Below are 25,740 nucleotides of genomic sequence, written 5' to 3'. Positions count from 1 at the left end.
CGAGGTACAGCGAGATCAGCATTGATCGCCCTTTGTAACGCGCTGGGCACTTCAAGGTTGCGGGGCAGAGGGCTGCTGTGAGGCGCGATCATCAAGGTACCGACAATGATAGAGATATAAATACGGTTAAAGACCATGATTAAAGAGAAGAAAGAGAGATATTTTCTATGAAAGCCCAGGCAATTTCGATCTGTAAATACAATAAATAGCACCAAGCCCAACTCCAAACTCCAAACTCCAGTAAATAATACTCTTAAAAGAACTAACATTAGGAAAGTCGTGCGCTATCAATCTCAAGTCTCAATCCCCTTCAGAACCTCACAAAGATCCTCCATCAATCCCTCCACCACCTCTGAAGCGATAACCTCCTCCGAGTATCCCGCCACAATACTCATCTCACCACCCTTGGGCTCAACCGTGACCCAAACATCCGTAACATTAGGCGGTACAACAGTGTAGTCAACACTGCACTCAGCGCCATGCATGCCAAAGCTGTTCTGAGCCTCGGGCAAATTCTGGTATTGCAGAATAGAAGAGAAGCGAGGGATTTGATCTGTTGGGGTGTTCCAGTTTGTGCACTGGCGGAAGATGGTCTCCCAGCCGAGATGTTCGTGTGGCAAGGCTGAGATGTGCTGTTGGTGGACTTGTTGAAGAATGGTAGACTGGGGCTGGGCGGTGTTGACGCGGATGGGGATGAGGTTGACACATGGACCGTTGACCTTTTCGATGTCGTCGATTGGTAGCGAACGACCGGAGACGAGATGGGCAAAGACAACGTCGGATGTCCCTGTTGCCTTGGCGAGGACCATTGCCCAAGCTGCCTTGAGGTACGATGACACCGTGAGTCCCGACCCTTCAACCTTTGGCGACAGTACCGTCTTGACGATATAAGAGCCTGTCATAGCCTTGCTTGTTTGCGAAGCACCAGGCAGACGAGCCATGCTCGAGCCCTGCAGCAAATCACCCCAGAACTTCATCGCGGGCTTCGTATCAATCGCCCTCAGCGCATCAATGTAATACGACATCTGTCGCGGCGCCTCAGCCTCAACCTCAACATCAGGCTCACCCCACACCTGCAGCTGCTGGAAGAAAATCGGCAACGACATGCCGTCATACTGAGCGTGGGAGATCCTAACCACAAGACTATCCTTGTGCTCGCCTTGCACGAACCATGTCTTGAAGGGGGGTTCGTGAAGCTCAAGATGTTTCTTCTGGTCTTCTTGTACGAGGGACTTGCAGAAGGTGGATAGGCCCGTGGGAGCGATGTGTTCTTGGAAGGGAACGGTGAAGTTGTTGAGGATGGCTTGGTAGGATTTTCGGTCGTGCTGGGTGAAGACTGTTCGGATGACTTCGTTTTTGTCGACGGTGGTTTGGAGCGCTCTGTGGACGCGTTGTTTGTCGACTTTTTGATTGTATGTGATTGTGGCGTGCATGAGCCATCGGCCTTGTGTATGTTCGTGGAGAACAAGGGATTGGAACTCGGTTGTTTCGAGGACCTTCTCGACGTTGAAGTGGCTAGGAAGTGCAGCCTTGATCGCGGCTTGTGTTGCTTGGTCGACACCTTCAATATGATGGCTTCTTGTCTCATGTGAGTGCGTAGCTTGTTCGAGATGTGTAGCAAGGTCTCTCAAGACAGGGCTCTGGAAGATTTGAGCGACAGTCATCTTGATGTCAACTGCCCTTGCAGCTGCGACGAGCTGAATAGCAGCAAGTGAATCTCCGTTGAGATGGAAGAAGTTATCGCTTGCGCCGACTGACTCCGCGGGTCGTCGAAGCACTTGACTCCAGAGCTGCTGAAGTTGTTTCTCCATGTCCGTCGTGACTGGAACCAACCGGGCGCCTGTCGTAAGGCGATACTCCTCCAATTTGTTGTCATCCATATCCTCCAACACCGCAGTGATTGCCCGACGATCAAGCTTGCCTGATGAGTTCACCGGCAACTTATTTATAGGGATGAAGAAATCTGGGATCATGTACTGAGGCACCACCTCTGCGAGCCTGATGCGAATCTCCTCCCACGCTTTCTGTAGCGTCTCCGAAGGAGCCAACACTCCATCTCCAACTTGTCCCTCTCCAACTTCCACCGCTACTGCAATTGTAGGTCTATCCTCCCTGTTTACAAACACAGCCGCTGCTGATCTAATATCCTCCGATGATTGTACCACTGAGTACTCAATCTCTCCCAACTCAATTCTCTGACCGCGAATCTTGACCTGCGTATCCCGACGACCGAGATTGGTGTATGTCCCATCGTCGTTCTGTTGAACCAAGTCGCCTGTACGGTACATGCGATGTCCGTTGCCCAAGCCGTAACGCGCTGTAAAGCCAGGGTCTGTGATGAATGCGCCATCTGTTTTGGCTGCATCGTTCAGATAGCCCTGCGAAACCTGGGGACCTTCGATGAGAAGCTCTCCTGGGGCACCAATCGGGCAAAGTTTGTTGTGGTCATCAGGATGGACAACCCAAACACGACAGCTTGGCAGCGGAGAGCCGAGGACGTTAGCTTGCTTCCTGTCTGTAAATGGGGCTGCTGACACGATGGCGTAGATGGAACATTCGGTTGGGCCGTAACCGCCGAGGATATCTGCATGATGATCCATCCACAAGTCAAGAACTGACGGCTTGACAGGTTCACCGAGCAATACCACCGTGTTGATGTTAGGTAGCTGAGATGGTGTAAGAAGCTCAGCGACCGTAGGTGTGATAGACAGGAAGTTGACCGCCCTTTCAATGATGAAATGCTGCAGATCGCTCATCCTCTCATCCTCAGACGGCACGCAGACACATGCTCCAGCAGACAGCGTGGTGAAGATCTCTTGGATAGCAGCATCAAAGGTATGTGCTGCGAATTGAAGTACTCGAGAAGTTTTGCTGAGACCAAAGACCTTCTTCTGACTGTCCAGACTAGACGAGATACCGGCATGAGTAAGAACCACACCCTTTGGTGTACCTGTACTGCCAGAGGTATACACAATCCAGGCTGGCTGATTGACGTTGATCTCAGTGACGCGAGTGTACCATCGATCTGGGATACCGACGTCACTGACAACGACCCTCTTGCGCAACGACTCATCAACAGTAAACATCTCCAAGTTCAAACCAGCCAGCCGCTCAGTCTGCTTTTGATCAGCCAGTACAATACTGACGTTCGCATCATCTACAATGAGCTTGATACGACCAAGAGGGAGCTGTACACCCAGTGGAACGACAACACCACCAGCCCGTAGGATGGCTAGCATTGAAACAGCAGCCCATTGAGATTTATCCATGCACACGCCAACACTGGTGCCGTGACGAACGCCGAGACTGACGAGATGATCGGAGAGTTTTCCTGAGAGTTGTTTGAGTTGTTTGTAGCTGAGGGTGCCGTCCCATGCGCTTATGGCTGTTGCGTCGGGTTGGTGGGATACCATGTCGAGGATGAGGTCGTGTACACAGCGCTCGACGCTGGGGATGGGACCGCTGTTGATAGAGAGAATGCGATCCATATCCTGAGGGCTCAGCGTATCCATGTCGGAGATGCGGGTGCTGTCGGTACCACTCTCGGCTTGCTTCAATTGACTGGCAATGTGAGCGAAGGACTGCAACATGCGCTGCATCTGCGCTGTTGAAATGACTGCACCGTCGAATCGGGCTTCAATCGAGATGCCCTTTGATCCGATGCTGCACTCCACGGTGAGCGCATAGTCATCGAACTGCTCAGACATGTCCTGTCGATGTACAAGACCAGGGAACTCGGCCGATGCATCGTCGCTATCTGCAGCAGGCTGAACGACAAAGAGGTGCTGCATGTCAAGGGCAGCGGCTGCGTCGGGGACAAGTTCCGCGATGCGTTGGAGGCCTGTGTGCTCGAAAGGAATCATATCCGTCGCCTGTTGCTGTACATTCTGAAGGAACTCGCGAGCGTTGGTAGCTGAATTGATGCAAACCCTCACAGGAACAGTAGTGATAGTCGGCGCCAGCATCTCAGTAATGCCATGCACAGGCGCATTCCGCCCCGAAAGCGTAGCCGCAAAAACAACATCATTGCTACCAGAATACTGCGCAACCATAAGCGCCCAAGCCGCACGCAACAAATTCGACAACGAAACCTCAGACTTTCCTTGTCGAACAAAGTCAAGGCTCTGCACAAGCTTCTGTCGCGGCTGAGGCTGGTATCGCATGGAGGGCAGAGCAGGGAAGGCAGTGGGGTTACCCTGAAGTTGCTCGCGCCAATAGCTCGCGGCTATGGTCGCATCAGCTTGGCCGAGATAAGCGATGAATGGCGTGTATGGTGCTGAGATTGGTGTCGCGTCGTGCCAGTACATGTTGGATACTTGGCGGTACATCATTGTTAAGCTCCAGCCGTCGTAGACGCTGTGGTGAGCTGTCCAGACGAGAAGACGTTCGCCGTTAGACTCCACGAGACCGAAACGCATGAGTGGTTTGCCCTCGCTCATGCTCAATGCACTGTCGTGGTCGATGTATTCTTCGAGCGAAGACGCAGTGTGCCATTCAAGAGGTTCATTCACAACGACTTGCACTGAGCCGGAGGTGAGACCCAATAGAATACGGGTTCGCAAAACAAGCGCCGCCTCAGCCATCTTCTGCCAAGTAGCCTGAAGTCGCGAAACATTGATCTCATCACTCAAAGAGAAAATTCTTCGACTGATATAAGCGGTCGGTTGCCGAACAGTCGTAAGAAGCAATCCCTCTTGAAGTGGCGTGCAAGGATAAACATCTTCAATCTGCTCCGCCATGACACCGCACCGCTCCGCAATCTCGGCACGGAGACCCACTTGTTTCTCGGCGCCGTGTTCGGGCCAGAGAGAGAATGGCGCTGGGATTGGCACCAGCGATGATTGGTCGTGTCCTTCAGCAGTTCGAGAGTCTAGAATGCTAGCGAGTTCGGAGAGACGAGGGTGTTCAAAGACATCGGCGACGCGGAGGAGCATGTTTGTGCTGCGCGATGCTTCGACGAGACGCATCGCGGTGATGGAGTCGCCGCCGAGATGGAAGAAACTGTCCTTGGCTCCAACAGTATTGGCAGGTCTCCCGAGAACGCTAGCCCAAAGCTGTTGGAGTTGTCGCTCAGTCTCGGTAGATACATCTGCCTTGGCCGCTGCATTGGGACGGTAAATGTCTAGCTCTTCTGGCTTCATCCCCTTCAAGAACAAGTCAATCGCTCGGCGGTCAAGTTTTCCTGAAGAGTTGAGAGGCAGTCGCGACATGGGAATGAATATCTCTGGGACCATGTATCGCGGCAGTACAGAAATGAGATGTCCTCGAACTTCCTCGAATGACTCTCGCATGGCGGTTGTAGGCTCCAGCAAATCAGCCTGCGACAAGCCCTGTAGATTATTATCCACAGCACTGGTTTCCCCACCATCAGCAATTTCTAGCGCTACGGCAAGCACTGAAGATTGACCGGCAGGACTATCGAGTAGCATAACAGCAGCTTGTGAGAGCTCGGGTGCTGAACGCACAACCCAGTATTCGATCTCGCCAAATTCAACACGCTGACCACGGATCTTGATCTGTGTATCTCTGCGTCCTAGCGTTGTATACGAGCCGTCGCTGTTTTGTCGGACGAGATCGCCCGTTCTGTACATCCTTCTTCCAGGCTGCAGGCCATGATGCTTGGTGAAGTCAGGATCAATCAGGAAGGATTTCGCTGTCTTGACCTCGTCGCCGAGATAGCCGCGTGCTAATAGTGGTCCCTCGATGAGTAACTCGCCAGGCGCACCGATGGGCACAAGACGGTTAAAGTCCTTTGGATCGACGACCCAGAAGCAGCTGGCGAGTGGGATACCCAGCACAGGAACTTGGCTGATGTGCTTCATGGGTCTTGGGGAAACCGTGGCGTAAATGCTGCATTCTGAGGGTGCGTATGACTCCAACACGATAGCTTGGTCTTTCCACAAGTCCATGACTGCTGGCTTGACGGGCTCTCCCATGAGGATAACTGTTTTGACGAGAGGGAGCTGCGCGGGGTCCAACAGGCCTGCGACTGTCGAGGTGAGAGATAGGAAGTTGACCTCTGCTTTGGCGATGAAGGCCTGCAAGTGATTGATGCGCTCGTCTTCAGAGGGAATACAAGTACATCCGCCCTGGCAGAGCGTTGTAAACACCTCTTGAATCGTGACGTCAAAGGTATGCGACGCGAATTGAAGAACTCTTGATCCATCTCGTACCCCGAACGCATCGCCGTGTGAGCGGATGCTAGAGCATAGAGCTGAGTGCTGCAGAACGACGCCCTTGGGCGTTCCTGTACTTCCCGAGGTGTAGACTACCCAAGCAGCGTTGTCGGTAGTGGCGGTAGAGCAGACAGCTGTGCTGGGCTTGAGGTTGTTTTGAAGCGCAGCGTCGACTTTGATGAGACGAGGACCTGTTTCTGCAAGACGCTCGAGTTGTTTGTCATCGACGAGGATGATTGGGGCCTTGGTATCGGTGATGATAGTCTGCACTCGGGGTAACGGCTGCTGCACGCCCATCGGCAACACAACACCACCTGCTTTGAGCACAGCCAACATCGCGACAACAGCCCACCTTGACTTATCCATGCAGATACCAACCATGATCTCCGGCCCAACACCAAGGTCCATGAGATAGCCAGCGAGATTGCCAGCAGCGACTTCCAACTCTCGGAAAGTCATGACGCCATCCCATGCGTAGACGGCCATCTCATCTGGTCGACGCTCATAAACCTCGTGGAATAAAGCATGAATGGTTGAAGCGACGGGAGCTGGGGCGTCTCTGTTCTTAGCTACGATAGCATGTTTCTCCTCCGTTGGTACGAGGTCGAGATCAGCGAGGGTGGAGGTTGTGTGTTGGCTGAGGACCTGGATGACATGCTTGAGCTGGTTGAGCAGACGCTGGGCGACTTCGTGGCTTGCGACGCCGGGGATGTATTGAAGAACAAGGTCGAGGCTCTGATCATTCTCGAGAATGCTTAGGTTGAAGTCATACTCTGTTGATTCATCGGCTGATGCGCGCTCAAGCTTAATAGAGTTGTTCTCTGTGGCACCGTCCATGTTTAGTGCACGGGTGTATGAAACGGTGGTGTTGAAGAGTGTCTGCTGCTGTGTTCCCTGGAGAGAATGCTGAATTGACGCCAACGAAGCACGCTGGTGATCAAACCCTTTGAAGAACCGATCCTGAATTTGTCGGATGACATCAACAGTGGTGGAGTTATAGTCCAATTGGACATAGCAGATCATCATATTGATCATAGGTCCAACGAGCCTCTCAACACCATCGATTGGAATGTCACGGCCGCTGGAAAGGTATCCGAAGCAAATCTGGTTCAGCTCCACGCGCGAAGCTAGCACCAATGCCCAAGCTAATTGAGCAACGTTTGCAGCGGTGACGTTGTAGTTGCGACACATGTCACGAAGGACAGAGACATCGGGGATGTGAGCTGTGACGGCGTGGCCTGTTTCCATCTCCGAGGTGTCGTGCTGTTGTTGGCCGAGTTGAAGATGGCATGGCTCTGCAGTCTCGAGAAGATCTTTCCAGTACTGGAGATCTTCTTGTTCGGAGTGACGGTGTTGCTCGAGGAAGGAGACGTAGCTGCCGTAGTCGGAGTTGCGCGACAGAGAGATTGATGTTTTGGTGGGCGAGACAGACTCGTAAGCTCCGAGTAGGTCGTTCACGAGGAGTTGAACGGAAGAAGCGTCGACCAGAGCATGGCTGATCTCGAAATGGCCGAAAACATGACCATCGACGGTGGGGATGATGAGGAAGCGGTGCGAAGGACGTCCGACGGGATCATGGAGTAAGGCGTGGTGCTTGATGAATCGCTGGACTTCCTCATCGCTGGAACATGGCTCAATGATCTGAATGTCAGCTTCCAGCGCCTTGAGAACGACCTGGTAGAAGCGATCGTGGTGCGACAAGGCGCCAGTGAATATGGTTCGCATGATGGAATGTTGTCCAACGACTTGTCGCCAGGCATTTGCGAGTCGCGCAATGTCGACGGGTGATGAAGGATCGGCGGGGAGAATGCGACAAGTCTGCTTGAGACGGTATCGGGAGGGAGCTCTCAATTGACTGAGAAGAATACCCTGTTGAATGGGCGAACATGGAAGAACGTTCTCGACATTCGCCCAGGAAATGGAACCTGGCGTGAGACAGTACTGGTACAGCGTGTCGAGGTCGTCGTTGGTCAGTTGAGCGAGAAGGAAATCACTGATCGTACACATCGGCTCAGAAATGACCAGCTCTTGAACGCCTTGCGTGATAGCACGCGCATACTGTCCAAGCCAATCGCGGATAGCTTGACTCTTGGGACTATGACGAGGATAGCCAACCATGAGATGCGTCTTGCCCGCATCATCGATTGACACCTCAACGCTGAGAGCAGCATGTTGTCGGACTTTGCCACCAACAGAAGCATCAAGTTGTCCAACAGACTGATGAAGCTTGTCAAGAGTGAGAAGACCATCAGAGCGCTGAAGCTGCTGAAATTGACCATGGTAATTGAACAGAACTTCAATTGGTCCTGAACGCTGGGATACAAAGTCGAGGACTTCACGACCAGAGTTGAGTTTACGAAGATCCTTGACTTGACGTAGGGTGGAAATGAAGGTGGCGTTGTCTGAGATGTTGAGAGGTGTGACGGTTGTGAACCAACCCACTGTGTCGGAGAGATCGTAGTTAATGTCCAGAGCTTGAGTGTCGCGGCCGTGACCTTCGATGAAGATGGAGGGACCGGCGCGATCGGCGAAAGAGTGGCGGAATGAGGTTGATAGGGCGGCAAGAAGGATGTCTGCGACACCGGAGCGTAAAGGCTCGTTGGCTGGACCGAGGAGTTGAGATGTGACCTGCTCATCTAATTTGACAGTCTCAAAGATCTGATCTTCTGTGATGTACTCGCCTGGCTGAAGACCCCAGTAAGACCACGATGCCGCGGTGTCAGCCTCAGTGACAGAGTCAATTGACTGAGCCTGCTGGAGTACGGCGTTGCTCCATGTCGGGAATGGAAGAGACTGCGCAGTAACCATTGAACCACTCTGGAGAATCTGCTCCAGGTCCTTGGCGATGATTCGCCATGACATGAGATCAATGACGAGATGGTGTGCAGTCAGGAAGAGAAGCTGGCGATCTGGAGTCTGGATGAACTCGGCTGCAAAGACTGGGCCGTGTTCGAGATCAAGAGTGCTCTGCGACTCGAGCATGATCGCTTGCACAGCGGTATCATCGTCGGCGTTGTGAGACTTAAACCTGTACGAACCGGGGACTTGCTTCTCAATCCACTGCTGGTATCCTTGGTCTTGAGATACAAAGCGAGAGCGTAGCATAGCATGCTTCGTCACTACAGCCTCGATAGCCTTAGCGACAGACTCCTCACTAATGCGTCCCTCAGATTGGAGACGGAAGCAAACGCTCTGATTGAAGCGGAACGATCCCTCCGACTTGAGTCCAGCTGGTGCAATGTCCTCAAAGAACATCGTCTGGGCAGGCGAAAGCTCAAAAGGTCCATCTGGGATCTCAGCAGAGAAGACCTCGCCTTCACTAGCTTTGACGCGTGTCGCAAGGTCTGAAATAGCAGGACTCTGAAGAATGTCGCGAACAGTTACGAGAACCCCGATTTCACGGCATGCAGAGACGACTTGCATAGCAGTAATGGAGTCGCCACCAAGCGACATGAAGGATCGTCTGTAGCCGACATTAGGGACGTTGAGAACAGAGCTCCAGATCTCGCGGAGCTTCTGTTCGGTGGGAGTGACATTGAGCGATGCTTCCTCAGCAGCGCTCTCAAGCTCAGAATAAGATGCCAGCTCGGTTGGGCTTAGACTGTTGATCCACTCCGTTACAGCTCGGCGATCAGCTTTGCCGGACGAGTTGATGGGTAGTGTAGTCATCGGGATCCAGAGACGAGGAATCATGTAGTCGGGGATATGCTGCGAGAGATACATCTGAATCTCGGAGGCGAGGAGTAGTGCAGCTGTTATATCGATTCCATCACGACCAGCGATGCCGTTGTACGCTGTCTCATCGTGCGCAGCCTTGTCATCGTGAGGAACACTGAATGCTGTAACGAGCTGACCATCACTGGATCCACTGGTGGTAAAGACGACACAGGCGCGAATGCCGGATGAATGGCGTGAGATGTGATACTCAATCTCGCCGACTTCAACACGCTTGCCGCGAATCTTGATCTGTTGATCGCGTCGGCCTAGGTTGGAGTATGTTCCATCGTCATTTTGTCGCACCAAGTCACCGGCGCGATACATACGACGGCCGGTAGACTCGAGACCAAGATCGGCAAGGAAAGCAGGATCAGTGATGAAAGAGTTGGCGGTCTTGGTGGCGTCGTTGAGATACTCGCGTGCGAGATGAGGACCTTCAATGAGGAGTTCACCTGGTACACCAACGGGGCACAACTTGTTGTAGTCGCGGTAGTCAACGACCCAGAAGCGGCAAGACTCTAATGGTGTACCCAAGATCATGGCTTGGCGACGATCTGTCATTGGTTCGGGGGAGATGGCACTCTGGATACTGCACTCGGATGGTCCGTATGCATCCAAGCATGCTGCCTGTGGCATCCAAAGATCCAAGACTGAAGGCTTGACTGGCTCGCCAATCAGGATTAGAGTCTTGACCAGCGGCATCTTGGACGGTGACAACAAGCCAGCGACTGTTGAGGTCAGGGAGACGAAGTTGACGTCCATGGACACGATACATCCCTCCAGGTCATTGAGACGTTCCTCCTCTGAAGGAATACACACACAACCTCCATAGTAAAGCGTCGTAAATGTCTCTTGGATAGTAACGTCAAATGTATATGCAGCAAACTGCAGCACGCGAGACGAGGGAACGAGGCTGAATGCTGCGCCATGCGATCGCATACTAGTACACAACGCATAGTGCTGCAACACAACACCCTTCGGCACACCAGTACTTCCAGAAGTGTACACGACCCAAGCAGCATTATCAGGCTGCACATCAGGGTTGGAGAACCCGAATTCAGCAGGGACAAGACCATCCGTGAATTGGTGGTTGACTTCAATGAGCTCTGAGTCGACACCAGCCAGATGAGCCTTCTGTTTTGCATCAACGAGGATAACAGAAGCTTGCGTATCCTTGAGGATGGTCTGGAGTCGAGAAAGAGGCTGTTGGACTCCTAGTGGGAGAACGACACCGCCGGCTTTGAGGACTGCGAGCATTGACATGGCTGCCCAGATGGACTTGTCCATGCAGATACCTACCATGACTTCTGGCCCAACGTTGAGATTTGTCATGAGGTGCTTGGCCAAGGTGCTAGCGGCGAGGTCAAGTTCGCGGTAGGTCAGTGATCCGTCCCATGCTTGGAAGGCAAGGGCGTTGGGTTGGCGATTGGTCATTTCCTGGACGAGGAGATGGACGCAAGAGTCGAGAGACTTTGGAACCTCACGGTTGATAGCCGTCATGGTCTGCTTGTCTTCTGCGGGGACAAGATCGAGATCGCCCAGGAGAGAGGTAGTCTCACTGGTGCTGAGAACCTGAACAACATGCTTGAGGTGATTGAGAAGACGTTGGGCTGTCTTTGTGGAAGCGGCGCCAGGGAGGTACTGCAGTGCGATGTCGATGCCGCTCTCGGTCTCTAACATGCTGAGATTGAAGTCATACTCGGTGGACTCATCAGCTGCAATCCTCTCCAAGCGAATAGACTGGATGCTGCGCGCCCCACCACTCAAATTTGGAGCCCGAACGTAAGAGACAGTCGTGTTGAAGAGGGATTGCTGGGAACTCGACAGCGAATGCTGAATAGTCGCCAAAGACACGCGCTGATGCTCAAAGCTGTCGAGGAAGCGATCTTGTATATCCTTCATCGCATCAACACAGCTTTGAGAATAGTCGAGCGCAATGTTGCAGACGATCATGTTGATCATCGGTCCAACGAGGGTATCTGCCCCATCGATGGGAATGTCTCGTCCACTGGAGAGATAGCCGAAGCATACTTCATCAAGCTGTGTGCGGGAGGAAAGGACGAGAGCCCAGGCGAGTTGGAGCACGTTGGCGGGGGTGATGTCGTTGGATTGGCAGAGTTTCTGGAGGGTGGTCATGCCCTGCATCGCTGTGGATACGGAATGGCCCACGTCTTCTTCGGAGGTGGTGAGGTCCTCGCCGAGTTGGAGTTGACATGGCTCAACGGTGGCTAGACGCTTCTCCCAGTAGCGCAAGTCGTCTTCCTCGGAGCCTTGCTCTAGGAACGAGATGTAAGTACCGTAGTCAGAGCCAGAAATGTTTGCAGCGCCCTCGTAAGCTTGGAGGAGGGTGTTGACGAGAAGCTGAACGGATGATGCGTCAACGAGTGCATGGCTGATCTCAAAGTGTCCGTATACATGGCCGTCTTCTGTCGAGATAACCAAGAAGCGATGCGATGGCCGACCGAGATGATCCTCCATAAGCGCATGGCTTGCAATACACTCTTGAACCTCTGTCTCAGAGGAACAAGTGATGAAGCGGATGTCGGGCTCAACGGACTTGAGAACGACTTGGTAGAATCGGTCGTTGAAGGGAACCATGGTGAAGATGGTGCGCATGATGGAGTGATTGCTGACGACTTGTCGCCAGGCATCTCCAAGCCTCTTGACATCCACACTCTGAGAGTCTGTAGGTATGACGCGACATGTCTGTCTCAATCGGTATGTAGTAGGCGACTTCAATTGACTGATAAAAATACCCTGCTGCGTAGAAGAACAAGGCAGGATATCCACAACAGCATCCCAGCTAATGTTAGTCGGTTCGAGAATATGCTTCTTCAGCGCAACAAGGTCGGTGCTGCTCAAATGCGAAAGCGGATAATCACTCGCTGTGGCGGTTCGTTCTGTATACATTAGCTCACTTACCGCAGAGGTAATACCCTCTCCATAGCGCTGTAACCATCGTCGAACATCATCGCCCTTTGGCATGCGACGGCTGAAACCTACACTGATAGTAACACAACCCGCATCGACGGAGACTTCAATTGTGATGGCGGCTTGTTGTCGAACTTTATCGCCGATTGAAGTCTCGGATGAGTGAAGCTTGTGAATACTGAGAAGACCATCCGCACTATCGAGCTGTTGGAATTGACCGTGGTAATTGAAGAGAATCTCAATGAGATTCTGGGGAGAGGTTCCAGTGGTGGATGAGGACTTGTACTTGGCTGCGAACTCGGTTGCAGTGTTATCTGCGTTGAGCTTGCGGAAGTCCTTGACTTGTTGGAGGATGGAGATGAAGGCAGTGTTGCTGGTATATGAGACCTGGAGGGGAGTTACGGTGGTGAACCAGCCAACTGTCTCGGAGACATCACCGCCCGCATCTCGGCCGTGACCTTCAACGTGGATCGTCGGTGCCGATCGGTCGGTAAAAACATCCGCGAAGGATTGGTGTAGAGCAGCGAGAAGAATGTCTGTGACGCCAGTATGCAGGGACTCGTTGGCAGGGCCCAGCAATTGAGCGCTGGTGTCTGCATCAATGGTCAGAGTCTCAACAATCTGGTCTTCGCGAACAAAAGAGCCAGGCTCAAGACTCCAGTAAGACCAAGTATCAATCACCGTGTCCTCAGGCGCAGCAACAGTCTTGGCCTGGTTCATAAGAGCCTTGGACCAAGTCGGGAAAGGCAGCGACATAGAAGGCTGCAGCGTCTCAAAGCGCAAGAAATGCTCTAGATCAGCTGCAAGGATTCTCCAAGACATGAGATCGATGACAAGGTGGTGCGCAGTCAAATTGATCAACTGTCCATCGTCCATCTCAAATACGTCAACAGCGAAAACAGGCCCATACTCAAGATCCAAAGACCCTTGCGAGTGACGGATAATATCCTCTGTCGCAGCATCGTCGCTGACCTTGTGAGTCTGAAAGCGATAAGACCCCATGATCTGCTTCTCAACACGCTGCTGCCAACCTTGACTACTGTCCTGATCAGTCTGGAAGCGCGCGCGAAGCATAGCGTGCTTGGTGACGATGGCTTCAATCGCGCGAGCAACAGTGTTTGCCGCAACGTTCTGAGGAATGCGGAAGCAGACGCTTTGATTGAAGCGATGAGGTCCATCGGCTCGTAGACCTGAGGGAGCAATGTCTTGGAAGAACATCTTCTGCGCGGGTGAGAGGCCAAATGGCTCATCGGGGATCTCAATTGGGAGTTGCTCGTCGCCCATTTTGTCGCTTGCCTCTTTGACACGCAGCGCAAGTTCGGAGATGGCAGGGCTCTGGAGGATTTGTCGCACTGTTACGATGAGGCCTTGCTTGCGACAGGCTGAAACGACTTGCATCGCTGTGATGGAGTCACCGCCGAGGGAGAGGAATGAGCGACGGTAGCTGATGTGATTGATGGGCTTGTTCAAGACGCTGCTCCAGATTTCTCGGAGCTGTCGCTCTGAGAATGTTACCTGGAGACCATCTTCGACTTGGTGCTCCAGGTCAGAGTAAGAAGACAGATCGAGATTCTTGATCCATTCGGAAATGCGACGTCGGTCAGCTTTGCCGGATGAATTGATGGGCAAGCTCGCCATCGGAATCCAGAGTCGAGGAATCATGTAGTCAGGAACATACTGCGACAGGTAGAGCTGGACCTCAGAAGCTACAAGCATAGCAGCTGGTTTGTCAACGGCGTTCTCGCCATCCAACGCAGCACCGCTGTACGCAGCACCATCGCTAGGGAGACTGAACGCAGCGACAAGCTGGCCATGAACGTACAGAACAACAGCCTGGATGGAAGAAGGATGACGAGTGATGTGATACTCAATCTCATCAACCTCAACTCTCTGTCCACGGATCTTAATCTGCGTATCCTGTCGTCCCAGCGTCGTATACGACCCATCATCATTCTGCCTCACCAAATCACCAGTCCTGTACATCCGTCGATTCCTCCCAAGGTCATACTTGGTCACAAACTCCGGATCAACAATGAACGACTTGTTCGTCTTGATCTCATCGTTCAAATACCCCCTCGCGAGAAGCGGGCCTTCGATGAGAAGTTCTCCCGGTGCGCCAATAGGACAGAGACGATTGTAATTCTTGGGATCAACGACCCAGAAACAACTCGCCAGCGGAATGCCAAGAACAGAGACCTGAGAGATGTGCTTCATCGGTTGGGGAGATACAGTAGCGTAGATACTGCACTCAGATGGGGCGTAGGATTCGAGAACAGAGGCTTGGTCTTTCCATAGATCGAGAACAGCGGGTTTAACGGGTTCGCCCATGAGGATTACGGTCTTGATCAATGGAAGTTGAGATGGGTCGAGAAGGCCGGCGACGGTGGAAGTCAGCGAGAGGAAGTCCACTTTGGCGGAGGAAATGAAAGACTGGAGATGGTTGACGCGATCATCTTCTGACGGCACGCAGACGCAGCCTCCCATACACAAAGTCGTAAAGACCTCTTGGATCGTCACGTCAAACGTATGAGAAGCGAACTGGAGCACGCGCGCACCCTTGACGCCAAAGGCAGTTCCATGCGATGTAATGCTCGTGCAAAGCGCAGAGTGTTGAATAACCACGCCTTTGGGTGTACCCGTGCTACCGGACGTGTAGACGACCCAAGCAGCGTTATCTGTAGAAACAGTGGTACAAGCGGAGCGAGAAGCGGAGGGGAGGGTTTGGAAGAGAGCTTCGTTGACTTCGATGAGTTGTTGAGGGCCGAGATCCTTGAGGCGATTGAGCTGAGCGTTGTCAACGAGAATGATGGGGGCTTTTGTGTCGGAGAGGATAGTTTGGAGACGAGAGAGTGGTTGGTCTGCGCCGAGGGGAAGAACGATTCCGCCGGACTTTAGAACAGCTAGCATAGAGACAGACGCCCACCGCGACTTGTCCATACAAATGCCCACCATAACCTCCGGTCCAATGTTCAACTTCATAAGGTGTTCTGCAAGGCTGCTCGCCGCAGTGTCAAGTTCCCGGTAGGTCATGGTTCCATCCCAAGCATACACCGCCATGGCATCAGGCTGACGGTCTGTAACCTCTTGAACGAGGGTGTGTATACACGAAGCAACGGGTTGTCGGCCTTCACCATTGACGTCGCGCAGATGCTGGGCGTCTTTGGAGGAGATACCATCGAAGGAATTGACTTTGGCGGATGGGTTGGTGATGATGAAGCGAATTGCTTCAAGGAAGCAGTTTAGCATCTTGGCTGCGTCTGCTTGGTTGGTTGTTGATGTCCAGATGTCGTAGTCAACGGCGATACCGCCTTCGCCGATCTCGACATTGATGGAGTGATCATACTATCACATGTTAGTATCTTGCTACAACATGAGGAGCGAGGTAGGATACTTACGTCTGTAGGGCTGACACCTCGCAAAAAGCTCATCTCAAGCTCTTTGTGGCCAGTAGACTTAGGCTTCCACTCCTTTCGGAACGAGAGAATCGAGTTTCCCCATTTGTGACTCGTAGGAAGCTTGGCTCCCTTTGCCATAAGTGGAACCTTGTCATGCGCCATTCCTCGGAAGACGTCGTCTGTCACAGTCTTGAGCATGTCCAAGACTGTAGGGTCGTCTTTGAACTTGACCCGCAGTAGCAAACTGCTGATGAAAAGACCGATCGCTCCGTCAATACCAGGCAGATCAGTCTGTCTACCAGAATTGACGTAAGAAAAGGTAACGTCGTCTTTCATGGCAAAAAGACGAAGAACAATACTCCAAGCGACCTGACAGACACTCACGAGGGTAACACCGTAAGCATCGCAGAAGCGACGAGCTTCTTCCGCCGGAATGTCAACACGATCTTGAAGCGTGTGAAGACCAGCTCTTGGCTTGTTGCCCACACCAGCGAGATACGTCTCCTCCGCATCACGTAGGTAATTCTGCCAATAACCCGCAATGCGCTCAACATCTTGAAAACTCTCCTCCTCCATGCGCACAAAGTCTGTGTACGGCATAGCTTTTGTGTCGGGGAGTTGGTTCTCGTATGCTGCGCAGAGGTCGTAGAGGAGAACATCTGCAGATCGGCCGTCGATGACGGCGTGTGAGACTTCAAGTCTCAGGATGAGTTCTGAAGAGGAGGCGGCATAGATGTACATGTGATGAGGTACACTTCCGCTCTCAAAGGAGTTCAGCATTCCGTCGGCTTTGACTTGGGCTTCGTCTTGGAGGATGGTGACTTTGGGGTTGACTTCTGTCCAAACAACTTGGTCAAACGTTGACTGCCGAGTCTCGCTCTCAAGAAAAGTCGTTCGAAGACTTGAATGGCGGGCAACAATGCGAGGCCAAGCGTTTGCAATATGTGAGGCTGTCAAAGAGTCTGGTACACTCGACTTGATCCTGAGAATAAAGCGGCATTGGTACGCCGCTGGGTTCACAGCCTGACTGATGAGAATACGATTCTGCATAGACGAACAAGGACCGATACTCTCAATCTGCCTCGCAGGATCTTGAGCTAGATGCTTCAATCTCACATCGGGAACAGTATCAGTGCTATCAGACCCCGTAGCAGAAGCAGCATCGTCAGAGCTTGATGAAGAAGTGCTCGTGTCACTGTTCCCGACGCGATCGTTGAGGATAAGGTTATGTGGATTGCTCTCATGCTTGGAGATGATGCGTTCAACAAGTTCAGCAAGCGTCTTGCACTGCACCGTATCCACGATATCAATGTGAATACCACGCAGACGACATTTACTCAGGAACTGAACGGCCGACAGGGAGTCTCCACCCTGCACGAGAAATGATTGGTCGAGGTTCAACTCCTCAGTGCTGATGTGCAGCGCATTGGCGAGTTCAAGGTGCAGGATATCCTGCATAGCGTCGGTTTGAGCCATTGCTGCGGTAGGGAATTGAGAAGAGGGTATTTTTGGGTATAATGATTGCGTTTACGAAAATTACATTGCTTGAGATCCTGTTCATCTATATGATGCTGTATTCAGCGGTATGTAGCTTAGGTAATGGGTGTTGAGGTCGGGCATTTTGGTTGTGAAGCACTGGGGGGGGCTGACAGGATCAGTTCAGGATCAGGATCAGGATCGGCGCTATCGGCAGGATTGTCCCTTGTGGCGCAAAGCGGCACGGTAAGCGGCAGTCAGCATGCCAACACAGCAATAGAGGGACTTTCGTGGATTAGGTTTATTGCGATAAGGGATTAGATGGTAGGCGATAACGAAATCGAGATGCAAACATGATCTGAGCGAAGGCCTGGAGATAAGCTTGAGGGAAATGTCTCAACTGCCGCAATGAAGCCCTGCCGAAGGCTCAAGAGGTTGAGAAGGTAATGTGTTCGGAAAATAACCCTTTTGGGACATATATCTTGTGGGGGAAATAGCACGGTTTTGAATCGTTGATTATGTAGAACATTGACGATGAAAGTGTGCGAGTCTGCTGCTTAACAGATATCTCACTGTCGACGGAGTCTCGGTCATGACCATCGGACCCTCGGTGGACTGAAATTCCCCAACGGCATGAGATCAAGCATAGTAAACCTCCTCAGAGTGGGATAGCATCACTCTTATTCCGCGTAAAACAGTACCTGATTCGTCATAACCTGCAATTATGACCATTGATCATCTCGCTCATTCTCGTAGCTAAGCCCCTCGGGTTAGTTTCACATGCAATCACGTATTCCACGGCGTGCACGTATTATCCTCACTGTATCACGCCATCAAATAGTGCTTCTCGCAAGTATTTAAATGCTGGGTGTCCTCAGATCAAGAAATAAAGATCTTATCGTGGCATTTTAGTCTCCCAGGGCATCTAACTTTTCTTTCGGTCGCATCGTGCCATGGGAAGTCTATGCATGTCATTAATTTGACTTCACTTATGCGAAGGAATTAATTAACAAAACTCAATCTTGCGCAGCGTCGAGACTACGAAAGTATGCTATTTCCGGGAAAATTAAAGGTTGAGACGATGGAAATGCGACAGGCAATCGGGCAAGACAATTGCTTCAACCACGATTTATCTGGCAGTTGAGAAACTCCAGATGACAGTAGGTTCTCTTGAGTGATTGCGAGTGCTATTTAAATGGAGTTAAAGAGAAATTGACCGAATCGGAGACGAAACTACTGCATCTGGCACCGCGGAAGATATGCCGAGGACGGGGAAACAACTGATATTACTGACTACTCAATGATTCAGGCGCATTTGCGAACGTCCTGTTTACACTACAGCTACAGAATAGATGGCAATCCCTTGTATGAGCAGGGAACACCGATTGAAACCACGATACTGCGCTGCAAGATATATCCACTTCCGACAGCATCACATGCGTTTTGCATTGCGCAGAACTCCAAACGGCCTTGAATCGTGCATATATAGAAATACCAGCGACACGAGAGTGTCTACATATCATTCTGCGGGGTCTGTCACAACTCATTCTTCGCTGCAGTGTTCAGCGGGCGACGGAGTCACATCTTGTGCGGAGTCATGAGTCGCTACTTGCATCGCCAAGATCAGAGTAACACACCAGAGAAACCATCAGTATATTAGAAAGAAATCAATCATCTAGTTTCAAACAACCAGCGCACCGCTATTGTGTCAATGACCTCAACGTTCTATTCGGTCGCACCCTCCCATTAGAATGTCGTCGAATCCTATTACAGCTCTGATTCTGAATATGATGATTCCTCGCCGTAGTGCGACTAAAGATAGCGCCGCACATATTACACGGATAAGAAGGCCGCTGGCTAGACTTCTCCTTCTGGTGCCGCTTCAGGTTGCTCAGCGTCGTAAACAACTGCCCGTTACACCCGTGGTCCCAACACCTGAGATCCTGTGCGTCGCGCTGCTGTGTTCCTGCAGTAGTGGTGGTGTTGGCTCGCTTGGATCGGGGGATGCTGCGTTGATCGTCGTCGGCGCGCGTGTTGGCTGATTGGGCCATCTCGGTCAATGGGGAGATGGGGTAGGAATTGTCACTGCCACTATAAGATCCTGTTGGTTAGACCACGGACTTTGACGTCGGGACGTGCCATCTTGGCTTACTTGGCATCGTGATCGAATGAGAAGAAATCGTCAAATGTATCGTCGCATAATAGAGGGAGTCGGCTTGAGAATACATCATCTGTTAGATCTGTCGCGAAATTGAAGTCGTCGGCCGCAAAATCAATAGCTAAAAATAATCAGTTGGTCTGTTGAGGAGGTGAAGCTACATGCGACCGCGGGGTTATAGACGGATTTGTTCTGGTACGCACCACTAATATCCGGGTGACGATTAGGTTCAGCACTGTCATTGGGGTGATCAAAGTCCACTGCGGGAAGAAGGGACTGGACACCCGCCATCCAGTCAGCAACGATTGGCCTGTCTCTGCCATTTTTCGATGGAGGAAACATGTTTGTCTGTTGGTTGGGGTAACAAGGCTGAACGATGTACTGCACAATGTATGTCTGGACAAATAATCACAAAAGGTCGGACAGGAATATCGCCATAATCTTTGGTTTAGTGCTTCGCCTTTTGGTGCTTCGCGCGAACTCTGTTTATAACGTACTCATCGTATGATGTGTAACAGCGTGTACAGATTGGGGGCACTTGATTGATAGCTGCCTACGTCAAGCATCTACATACTCGGCCGTCACATTGCTTCTCGAAAGGGCCTGATCGCCAAGCCGGGTTCCATCCGGTAGGTGTCAGATTCATTGATTATTCTGCAGAATGGGTACATGCAAATGTCTCTCCTGTCAAAACGCAGCATATAACCCCTTCGGCACGTAGTGAGCGTTGTATCGATCAAACTAAAGTTTGAATACGCGAAACCTTGGCCCCCATCAAAAAGATACATTGTCTCTCCAGGACTCTCTCATGCATGGGATGAGATGGAGGTGTCCTATTAGCTCGACCCTGGGCCTCAATGGGATTTTTGCAGGGGAAGCATATGCGTCTCTGTCTTGCCATCATGCACAACAAAGTTCAGCGGTTAATAAGTGAGATACAACCTGCCTCTTAGAGGCAAAACAAACATGGCTCCCCTTGTCTTCCCCGACCTGGTTAAAGTTGCGCGTCATCTGGTCTCTTCCCGGCAATTCGTACCAAACCTGTGGAGCTCAAACAGTGGGAACGAGTCAGACAGGCGGAGCAGAGCCGGGGATTATATGGCCAATAAGGTTACGCGGCTCTTATAATTAGTGAGCATTTCTTGGCAGAGGAAGCGCCTCTGTTCCAGAATAGCTCGAATGTATGACAATATGTTGAGGTGCTTTGTTTTTCGTCAGCAAACAAGAAAAAAAACTGGAGCATGCATACACGCACTGCTTAATAAGGCTTACTGCCTCCCTCTTTGGAGATAGGCTCTTAGTAGGAGCTGAGCCCCAGCCCAGCCCGTCCCAGGGCTTAACTCCTACCGGCGCTGCGGTCATCATGCCCCCCATACCAACCAGAATGCACGCACGTACGCTGATGGATGTCACACCTGGTGAAACAACGGAGTGGTATCCGGATATCGCGTGGCACCTTGATTGGCTTTCTACTCACCGCACGCAACCCTTGGAGACAGCCCCAGGGCGGCATGTCTTGTCACAAAGGGCTACTGTACTTACAAGCACCACCACCCCACGATTATCCCACTGCGGCGAGTCCCGAGTCTATACTGAAAGGGGACTAATGACTCGGGACTGTTGCATCAGAAATTCCGCCGATAGGTTCATCGCGAGTTTGATCTTTTTAGTGCGGAAAGGGAAGACTATCAAAAAACGGCACGGAACGGCACGATAGGACATGATCGCTCAGAGATGGATGGATGCACGGCATTCACAGTAAAATCCCGTAATCCTTCAATCCTCAATCCTGTATTCCAGCAATCCAAGAATCCCACGCAGTTAGCATTTGGACAGCTACTGTTTGTCCGATTTGAGGATAATTCCATGTCAAACATGTCTGCGTGATGGATTCAAGAAGATAGATGAGAGACTTGACAGCTACAAAAATGTGTTCTTGATCAACCACTATTATAATTCCAATTCTTCGGACCATCGGCATCATTGACCGCCACATCAACTAAAACATTCCAAGCCAAGCCATGATTCGCGACCTACAAGGCGTAGTCTCCTTACCTTCATGGGACATGCCCATGTCGCATATGAAAACCCATTGGCTACCCTACGCAATCAGAATCTCGAGATCTATCACACCACCGCCTTTACTAATCATCCTACTGCTAGCTGCATTATCTCCGGTGAATTAAAAAAAACAACGAAATCAAGCCACTGCAACGGCGGCTAACCTGCAATAGGTAATTGGCTATGTCGTCTACTACGCCTTCTTCCATCCTCTCGCCAAGTACCCCGGCCCCTTCTGGGGAAAGTTTACAGGGCTCCGTGCAGCTTACCATGCCTGGATTGGGGATGTACATATCGACATGTGGAAATGTCATGAGAAATATGGTTCGTGTACCCAGCGTTCCATTTACCTCTGCAGGGAGAGACATGCTTACGTGCACCAGGTCCCTATGTTCGCTACTCACCAAATTACCTCCTTATGAACACGTCTCAAGCATACAAAGGTTATTCCCTTCGCTTTCACTCTCAGAGGTTATAATCTGATGCTATATTTAGATGTCTACGGCCATAACAAAAACGTGCGCAAGAGCCTTGCTTATCTGGCCATGGTCCACAAAACTCCTAGCACCTTTACCCTGATGGATCGGCACGAGCATGCATGGAAAAAGCGGATCTTGAGCCAGAAGCTATCGGATTCAGCCATCCGATCCTTCGAGCCCAAGATCACAGGCATGATTGATCGCTTCTGCGAATACGTCTGCCCCGTGTCAGCGGGAAAAGAAAACACCGTGTCGAAACCCTTCAACATGTCAGAAATGTGTAAGCTCAACTCCAATTGGTCGCCCTTGTACTTATTGGTCCCCGCTGACAGCACATGTCGTGTTACACAGGCGATTATCTTTTCTTTGACCTTGTAACCTCCATTGTCTTTGGTGAGAACTTCGACTTGATCCGGAGTCCGTGGTACCGTCATATCCCGCCTGCGCTTGCTCGGTCGAATGAACGTATAAGTGTCATTGTCCAGTGGCCTTATGTTGTTTGGCGTCGTATGGACAAGGTTCTCTTCCGTAACTCCGTGGCTGGACGGAAGGACTTCCTACGATTTGCTCACAACTTGGTCACTGAGAGAGTGCAGCGTGGGTCTGGGGATGATGTCTTGTCTGGCTTACTGGATGCTGCAGATCCAACTACAGGAAACAAACTGACCCAAGATGAAATTGTTGCTGAGAGTATTCTGATGCTCGTAGCTGGTAAGTGGACAATCACCAAGACCCATGGGCTTCTACTGACATGAGTACAGGCTCTGACACTTCATCAACCCTTTTGGCGTCTCTGTTCTTCTATCTTACTAGAAACCCCGACAAAAAGGATCGTCTGACCCGTGAAGTCCGCTCCAAATTTTCTACTCGAGAAGAGATCTGTCTCGGTCCAGCCCTCAATTCCTGTCGCTTCCTCTACGCGTGTATCATGGAATGCTTACGCCTAACGCCCCCAGTTGCAGCAGCACCGTTCCGTGAGGTCCTCAAGGGCGGCATGATCGTTGACGGTCACTACGTTCCTGAAGGTACCAACGTCGGAACCGGCATTTTCAGTCTCCAACATAACCAGGAGTACTTTCACAACCCTTTTGAGTTCATGCCTGAGAGATGGCTATCAGAGGGAAAGCATGCTGGTCTTCATAACCCAGACGCTCACGTTCCATTCTCCATCGGTCCTCGTGTCTGTCTTGGAAGGGCACTTGCTCATGCCGAGCTTAGTCTTGCTATGGCTATCATCTGCTGGAAGATGGACTTCAACGTGGTTGAAAGCATGAAGGATATTGGAGCCGGCAATGAGAATGCCGAGTATGGTAGACACAGGCCAGGAGAGTTTCAGTTGTATGATCATATTACCTGTGCACGAAATGGGCCAATGGTTGAGTTTAGAGAGAGGTCGTTCTGAAGCTATGGAGATAAATCAAACATGAATTTTCCGTATCAGCCGCGACCCCTGTATCACGATGATCTGAGGCCCTTGCTAGTTCAGTTGATAGTTCCGTCAGAACCCTAAAACCGTTGAGAATCTTAGTTAGGAATGCAAGTCATTGGATCAGAACTATAAACAAGGTTCCAGTCACTGCGGCTCCGCTATACGCACTAATGAGGAGAGTTTGGGGGAATCTCAATATGCACTATCAAATCTACACCGACACCTCAACCTTGATCACTCCAGTGATTCCATGTGATGTTATCAACGTATTTCTTTGGGCAAAATCAGTCAAATATAACTGGCGGCAATGCTCAGCCGGATCATCGGGCTCTCGGGCTTTAAACTAGCAAAAGTTGCAGGGATTGCATCTAAGGACCACCCGCGCGGCCGCTGTAATCCCAGTAGTTATCGCCCTGGGCCCTGCATGTACCGATGACGCAGTAGTAGCCGCCACCACGGTTAGAATCGTTTGGTGAATACATGACAAACGGATCTCCAGTCGAGTCCCAGCCTCCACCAACGGCACAAGAGTCTCTCTCCTTGTTCTGAACGGTATCTATTGGTCAATTAGTCGATGCTCTTCTTTTGTGGGGCCTGCATGCGAAAATCCTTGTATACTTACAGGCAGTATGAGCAGTGTTGTACCAGACGCAAACATCTTCGCCAGGGCCTCCGGTACAGGTGTAGGTGTTTCCAGTGTTCCAGCTCTCGGAGACTGAGAAACCTCCGCTGATCCAGCTCACAGGGGTGAGGGTAGCAGTCCATCCGATGGTGTACGAGATGGACTGGGAGTTGCCAACACTGCATGACTGGGCAGTTCCACAGTTTACAACTTCCTGCAAGTTGAGCCTCATCAGTGATAGTTCAAAGTGTGGGGTTCCGACGGGGCTGTCTTACTGAAAGCTGCTTATGGAAATAATTCTGGTGGGGATCGCCTGAACCATGGCACGTCAGTAAATTAACTCACGGATTACCATATTAAGAAGTTAGAACATACCATCGCCAACCAGGGAAGTCCTTGTCAAGACAGAGCAAGCCGGGGGATCATTGATAGGATAGGCCTCGCGCTTTGCTATGTCCGATGCCGAACCCTTGGAACTCAAGAACCGGAGAGCACCCTTGGCCTCATCCTTGTCATGGCAGTTGTCTTCGATCTTTGCCTTGTTGGGCTTCCAGTTAAGTCCAGAACACTCGACAACCGTTGCTTCAGCGCTAAACTTCTTGGTGCAGATCGGGCCTCCCGAGTACTTTGCCTTGGAGTGGACGAGGTACTTGTTAGCGCCGACAGTAAAGTTCCCAAAGCCGTTCTCATCGACGTCTGTAAAGTCAATACTGCTGGGGGCGTCAGAGATGAAACTTGAGCAGCTTTGAGCCAACAGGGTTGAGCCGTCGTATACGCTAAGTGCGGTTTGGCTGGATGCTTTGGCGTGTTGCCATACAATCCGTACATCTGCACTTACAGCGGTTGCTGCTAGTGCCAATGCAATGGGAAGAGAACGCATGGTGATAGAGTTTCAATGGTAGTCTAAAGATTGAAGGAAGTGATTCTGAGGCTTGATGATATTCTCTCTCGGCAGAGGACATTCTTTCTTTATATACCCGACTTCTGTAGGATCTCGTCGGAGCTGAGCACCATATCAAGCAGGATCAGCACATTCTTTCTCATTTCCTTGATGCTGAACATTGACCATCATTGCAGTAATCCTTCTCGTCGCTTAGATAACCAAGGCTGAGCGATCCAGCGATCCCATCATCAACGCTGTGACGATAGTGGAGAGCCGGATGTACAAGCCACCAAAGGGTCCAGCCTAACTACAACAGCCTTGGCAGGTCAATTGCCGATCGGGCTTTTGTAGCTCCGCACTAGATCCTCCAGTTTCACGATGTTACCGCGATATTCGGCTGCCTAGACTTGTCC

The 25,740-nt window shown here is 51.3% G+C and overlaps 4 protein-coding genes across 4 annotated transcripts; 1 reads left to right on the top strand and 3 right to left on the bottom strand.

The window, feature by feature from the left end:
• Positions 1-128: 128 nt before the first annotated feature.
• Positions 129-17,760, bottom strand: FOXG_11967 (uncharacterized protein). Its single transcript, XM_018391697.1, has 2 exons — positions 16,220-17,760; positions 129-16,166 (listed from the first exon to the last, which is right to left on the bottom strand). Exons 1-2 carry the CDS (start codon positions 17,693-17,695, stop codon positions 294-296), a joined length of 17,349 nt encoding a protein of 5,782 aa, XP_018250392.1. The 5' UTR covers positions 17,696-17,760; the 3' UTR covers positions 129-293.
• A 1,096-nt stretch (positions 17,761-18,856) lies between these two features.
• Positions 18,857-20,341, bottom strand: FOXG_11966 (uncharacterized protein). Its single transcript, XM_018391696.1, has 3 exons — positions 20,057-20,341; positions 19,848-19,974; positions 18,857-19,786 (listed from the first exon to the last, which is right to left on the bottom strand). The coding sequence occupies exons 1-3, from the start codon at positions 20,193-20,195 to the stop codon at positions 19,396-19,398; spliced, it is 657 nt and encodes a 218-aa protein (XP_018250391.1). The 5' UTR covers positions 20,196-20,341; the 3' UTR covers positions 18,857-19,395.
• Positions 20,342-21,764: 1,423 nt separating this feature from the next.
• Positions 21,765-24,045, top strand: FOXG_11965 (uncharacterized protein). The gene is made up of 6 exons (XM_018391695.1): positions 21,765-22,030; positions 22,088-22,238; positions 22,298-22,357; positions 22,410-22,673; positions 22,745-23,104; positions 23,155-24,045. Exons 1-6 carry the CDS (start codon positions 21,875-21,877, stop codon positions 23,793-23,795), a joined length of 1,632 nt encoding a protein of 543 aa, XP_018250390.1. The 5' UTR covers positions 21,765-21,874; the 3' UTR covers positions 23,796-24,045.
• A 145-nt stretch (positions 24,046-24,190) lies between these two features.
• Positions 24,191-25,370, bottom strand: FOXG_11964 (uncharacterized protein; the record flags this gene model as incomplete). The annotated part of the gene is made up of 4 exons (XM_018391694.1): positions 24,820-25,370; positions 24,720-24,757; positions 24,445-24,658; positions 24,191-24,378 (listed from the first exon to the last, which is right to left on the bottom strand). The coding sequence occupies exons 1-4, from the start codon at positions 25,322-25,324 to the stop codon at positions 24,191-24,193; spliced, it is 945 nt and encodes a 314-aa protein (XP_018250389.1). The 5' UTR covers positions 25,325-25,370.
• Between the last annotated feature and the right edge of the window lie 370 nt (positions 25,371-25,740).

The sequence above is a fragment of the Fusarium oxysporum genome, chromosome 13 (assembly GCF_000149955.1).
Source record: "Fusarium oxysporum f. sp. lycopersici 4287 chromosome 13, whole genome shotgun sequence".
Classification (NCBI taxonomy): domain Eukaryota; kingdom Fungi; phylum Ascomycota; class Sordariomycetes; order Hypocreales; family Nectriaceae; genus Fusarium; species Fusarium oxysporum.
Note: the sequence above shows the minus strand (reverse complement) of the source record. Positions and strands in the feature narration are given on the sequence as shown.

Excerpts from the sequence above, each read along its gene's own strand:
- FOXG_11967 (XM_018391697.1), bottom strand. The coding sequence starts at position 17,695 with ATGGCTCAAACCGACGCTATGCAGGATATCCTGCACCTTGAACTCGCC. Across the intron at positions 16,167-16,219 it reads GAGGTGTCAGCCCTACAGAC|TATGATCACTCCATCAATGT; the intron begins GTAAGTATCCTA and ends AACATGTGATAG.
- FOXG_11965 (XM_018391695.1), top strand. The coding sequence starts at position 21,875 with ATGATTCGCGACCTACAAGGCGTAGTCTCCTTACCTTCATGGGACATG. Across the intron at positions 22,031-22,087 it reads TGCTAGCTGCATTATCTCCG|GTAATTGGCTATGTCGTCTA; the intron begins GTGAATTAAAAA and ends AACCTGCAATAG. Across the intron at positions 22,674-22,744 it reads CTTCAACATGTCAGAAATGT|GCGATTATCTTTTCTTTGAC; the intron begins GTAAGCTCAACT and ends CGTGTTACACAG.
- FOXG_11966 (XM_018391696.1), bottom strand. The coding sequence starts at position 20,195 with ATGTTTCCTCCATCGAAAAATGGCAGAGACAGGCCAATCGTTGCTGAC. Across the intron at positions 19,975-20,056 it reads TCGTCACCCGGATATTAGTG|CTATTGATTTTGCGGCCGAC; the intron begins GTGCGTACCAGA and ends GATTATTTTTAG. Across the intron at positions 19,787-19,847 it reads TCATTCGATCACGATGCCAA|TGGCAGTGACAATTCCTACC; the intron begins GTAAGCCAAGAT and ends AGGATCTTATAG.